The 4,141-nt window shown below is 48.9% G+C and overlaps 2 protein-coding genes across 2 annotated transcripts; one reads left to right on the top strand and one right to left on the bottom strand.

Moving 5' to 3' along the window:
* Positions 1-254: 254 nt before the first annotated feature.
* LOC116996101 (histone H2B 1/2/3/4/6) lies at positions 255-650 on the bottom strand. Its single transcript, XM_033059272.1, has one exon. It carries the CDS (start codon positions 645-647, stop codon positions 267-269), a length of 381 nt encoding a protein of 126 aa, XP_032915163.1. The 5' UTR covers positions 648-650; the 3' UTR covers positions 255-266.
* A 327-nt stretch (positions 651-977) lies between these two features.
* On the top strand, positions 978-1,373 carry LOC116996065 (histone H2A-like). The gene has a single exon (XM_033059236.1). It carries the CDS (start codon positions 984-986, stop codon positions 1,371-1,373), a length of 390 nt encoding a protein of 129 aa, XP_032915127.1. The 5' UTR covers positions 978-983.
* The last annotated feature ends 2,768 nt before the right edge of the window (positions 1,374-4,141 follow it).

Here is a 4,141-nt window from a genome sequence, read left to right as displayed (position 1 = left end):
TAAAGGCGTCAGCAAGTATCTAGGAGCAGTAGGGAAAACAAGATGCAATCCTAGAACACACAACGACGACCCAAATATTGCATATATATTTGTACTAGTGAACTATGAAGTTACTTGCGCTATTCAGCGGTTAACAACTATTACTAAACTTGTTAGTGTGATGTGATATAAACACAGGTTTAGCTGAAAAATAGTGAGAGCTCTTTTATAGAGTATGTGGGTGGCTCTTAAAAGAGCCTTTGGGTTGAGTGACGATCCGAGACGCCCTACTTGGAGCTGGTGTACTTGGTGACAGCCTTGGTGCCCTCGGACACGGCGTGCTTGGCCAGCTCGCCGGGCAGCAGCAGCCGCACGGCCGTCTGGATCTCCCGCGACGTGATGGTGGAGCGCTTGTTGTAGTGCGCCAGGCGCGACGCCTCGCCGGCGATGCGCTCGAAGATGTCGTTGACGAAGGAGTTCATGATGCCCATGGCCTTGGACGAGATGCCCGTGTCGGGGTGCACCTGCTTCAGCACCTTGTACACGTAGATGGAGTAGCTCTCCTTGCGGCTCTTCTTACGCTTCTTGTCGCCTTTCTTCTGAGTCTTGGTCACCGCCTTCTTGGAGCCCTTCTTGGGCGCGGGGGCGGACTTGGCCGGCTCAGGCATCGCAGCAACCTCACGTCCCTCACTGCACAATTACAGGGAGGAGCAGAAAGCAACACCCGCGCTGCTTCGGGAGCCGCCTTTATAGCGGCGGCGCCGGCACGGCCGCATCGCTATTGGCTCTGCTCCGGTGTGCGTGCGGCGCCGAGATTCTATTGGACACTTCTCGATCCGCTTTGCTATTGGCTGTGAGACAATCGTACTTCGCAGCCAATCACAAGTGGCCTTTGCCGATCCGCCCGAGTTGTATAAAAGGCAGGCTCAGCACTACCTCAGCGTCTGCTCGGCTGTCTCGGAGTTTGCTGAGGTCGCTGTTGTTGCCGTTGCTGAATCGCTGCGATGTCCGGGCGCGGAAAGCAGGGCGGGAAGGCGCGCGCCAAGGCCAAGTCGCGCTCGTCGCGGGCCGGGCTGCAGTTCCCCGTGGGCCGCGTGCACCGGCTGCTGCGCAAGGGCAACTACGCGGAGCGCGTGGGCGCCGGCGCCCCGGTGTACCTGGCGGCCGTGCTGGAGTACCTGACGGCCGAGATCCTGGAGCTGGCGGGCAACGCGGCCCGCGACAACAAGAAGACGCGCATCATCCCCCGCCACCTGCAGCTCGCCATCCGCAACGACGAGGAGCTCAACAAGCTGCTGGGCAAGGTGACGATCGCGCAGGGCGGCGTGCTGCCCAACATCCAGGCCGTGCTGCTGCCCAAGAAGACCGACAGCCACAAGGCTAAGACGAAGTAAACTCTTAGTGCGGATAACCGTGAAACAAAGGCTCTTTTCAGAGCCACCCACATTTCTCATAAAAGAGTTAAGTCACTGCAGTTTTTACTATGTAGAAAGGAGACAAAACTACGTAAGTTGTCTTTTCTTGAATTTTTCAGTTTTCGTTTCCTGTTCCTGTGGGGCGGCTTCCCTAACGCTATTTTCTTAAAGAATGTTTTCTTCCCGAGATCAATTTCTGATTTTTTTTAGGATTTCTTAGTTGACTAGTGTGTTGACTTTTTTCAATGTGTTATCCGTTTAAAGTATGGTTTTAGAATGACGTAAATACCACTTGTCCTGTCTAGCCGGCTCTGACTTTGCCCTGAGTATTCTGTCCAAGTACATATTAGAGGACTACTGAAGCCTTATTCGTAACCTGGATTGTTTCCTTTATGCATATAATAAAGGAGCTTATCTCTGTTGCCACCTTCATGTTTCAAAGGTGGGGGAATGGGAAGGGACGAAGAACTTTCAGACCAAAAAAACCGCCCGGAACTGTATTACATGGTCCTGGCAGTGACCTAGAACAAAATGTTTCTCAACAGGAAAGGTGTTCATAGCCTCGGGCCCCTGACTGATCCACTTTTGCTGCCTTTAAACACTCGTGTGTGGAAGAGTCTCACGGGCTTTCCTTGGAATTGTAGAGCAGTCGGGAAATCTTTCAGGCAGGGAGGACTTGCCAGTGTTGTTGAGGCCTGACGTGATGTGCTGCTGTGCTGGCCGTCACTGCATTGCACTGGAAACAGCACGATCGCTTTCGATTTCGTTTTTCTGGCACCGGTCACTGGATCCACACCCTCTTCTCCCTGTGGTATGGGGAGTTCCAAGCTGGAACTTGGTTTTGGGAAAAAGCGAGTTATTCTTAGAAAAGTTGCTGTTCTTATAGCAGTCACAGTGTTGCTTTAAAGTTTAATTCTCATGGTGTCCTCCTGGGTTTTGCCCTTCTGGCTTTAGCGAGGCTGCTCCTCGCTTGTTTTTCCCTTAGCAGGCTCGTGGCTGCAGATGCCAGCAGCTTCTTGGCTTCGTGAGGCTCTGTCTTGCAGTTCGTGGCACTGCAGACACAGGAGCAGTTTTCAACAAGACCGTGTCGTTCCCCATGTCCATCCTCCAGTACAGGGAATAAGAGATGTGACTTAACATCTGTGACGTGGTGTTCAATTAGTTGAATTTTTCTAAAAGTGAGTAGGTGATAAATTCCCCTTCCACAGGGGAAGTAAATCTCTGTGTCACCTTGCTGCACATAATGAGACTGTTCTCTGCATATTGGATTGTTAGAGAACAATGGGAAAGCCTTCTAAGAAAAACCATGTGTGCATTATCTAGATGTTGTGTGACTAGAATAAAAATTCTAGTTTGTAGACAGCAGAAATTTACAAAATAATCAATAATTAGTATTGTAGTTATTCCTCTTTTTTTTTTTTCTGCTAAAGGATTTGCTTAGTCCTTAGGTAGTTGTAGTTTTGAGTTACACATATGGGAAATAAAGCTATAAAATAAAGATAGGCCTACATGAGGTCCTAAATTATGAAGGACCAGGACCTCGAATGTGTATTGTACAGCCAGACACTTGTAAAGTGCTTTATAGATGTGATTTACCAAAACTGGGTTAAGTGGGCAGAACTGTTTTAAAAACATATTTATTTCCTAACAGAGCTGGTGTGAACATCGGCAGCCTCCTTTGATTGGCACCGAGGCACTTCAGGATTTTTCTTTAATAACTTGTTTTTGAAACAACAGAATGGGAGAGGGAAATAAAAATGGGATCACTTAGCAATTTTGACAGGACAGATCTTCAGGCAGGGCAGCACTAACCCCCCATGCCACTGCTGATGCTGCATCCCCCACTTACATCCCTCTCCAGCCTGGGATGCACTGTGGCTCCCAGACTGACTGTGCAATAAAATGAAGGAATCATATATGCATTTGTGGTTGGTTTGCTTTTTTTTTTTTACTTTGTTGTCATGTGTTTTGCGATGTGATTGCAGGAGTTTCATTTGCACACGGTGAGGAGGTGAGCTCTGCTGAAGCTGTTATCCCATTGCTGCATGAATATGGCAGGGGGAAGGTGGGGGTGAGTAACAGTGCACGGTTCCCACCAGGAGCCATCATTTCTGCAGCAACAATGAAATCCTTTGGGTTTGTTGGGTAGGCTGTGACAGATATTTTCCTGCTCCCTCATTTAAGGACTAATCTGCCTCTGGGAGGAGGGAAATGGTGGGGTAACACATGGAGCAGGGCTTCACAGTGGGACTGGGGGTGTTTTGGGATTAGGAACTCATCAGGTTATGCTACTCTGTGACTTCCACCAACACCCTGTGCTGCAAGAGTCCCCTGGGAACAGCAGGGGGAAGGCAAAGAAAAGGATCAGATATCTCCTGGAAGGGCAGAGCAGGGCCCTGGATTTTTAAATCCACAAAGAAGGTATTTCCTCTTCAGCTTTACCCCAGCCCCTAGTTAAAGTATTTTTTACTCCAGGATTTCAAGGAGCAAACCTGTAGGGTGAAGCAGAAAAGTAGGCATTATTCAGTTCAGATAAATGCTGTAAATTAATCCCAGCTCTTTTGCAGCTTCCTGGTGTTTCCCCCTGTTCTTTATACCATGTCATTTCCTGCTGAGAAATGTGAGCTGCTGTGGAAAGTCTGAAGTACTGCATGTACACATCTTGCTTTTAAATGAATGTACAGTAATTTCACGAATACAAGCCGCACCAACTTGACCAAAAGTTTGGTGGAAACCCGGAAGTGCGG

This window comes from Catharus ustulatus, chromosome 4 (assembly GCF_009819885.2).
Source record: "Catharus ustulatus isolate bCatUst1 chromosome 4, bCatUst1.pri.v2, whole genome shotgun sequence".
Taxonomy (NCBI): domain Eukaryota; kingdom Metazoa; phylum Chordata; class Aves; order Passeriformes; family Turdidae; genus Catharus; species Catharus ustulatus.
The sequence above is the reverse complement of the archived record's forward strand: the minus strand, read 5'-3'. Positions and strand labels throughout refer to the sequence as shown.

Bases quoted from the DNA above. Each gene is read 5' to 3' on its own strand.
- LOC116996101 (XM_033059272.1), bottom strand. From the start codon at position 647: ATGCCTGAGCCGGCCAAGTCCGCCCCCGCGCCCAAGAAGGGCTCCAAG.
- LOC116996065 (XM_033059236.1), top strand. From the start codon at position 984: ATGTCCGGGCGCGGAAAGCAGGGCGGGAAGGCGCGCGCCAAGGCCAAG.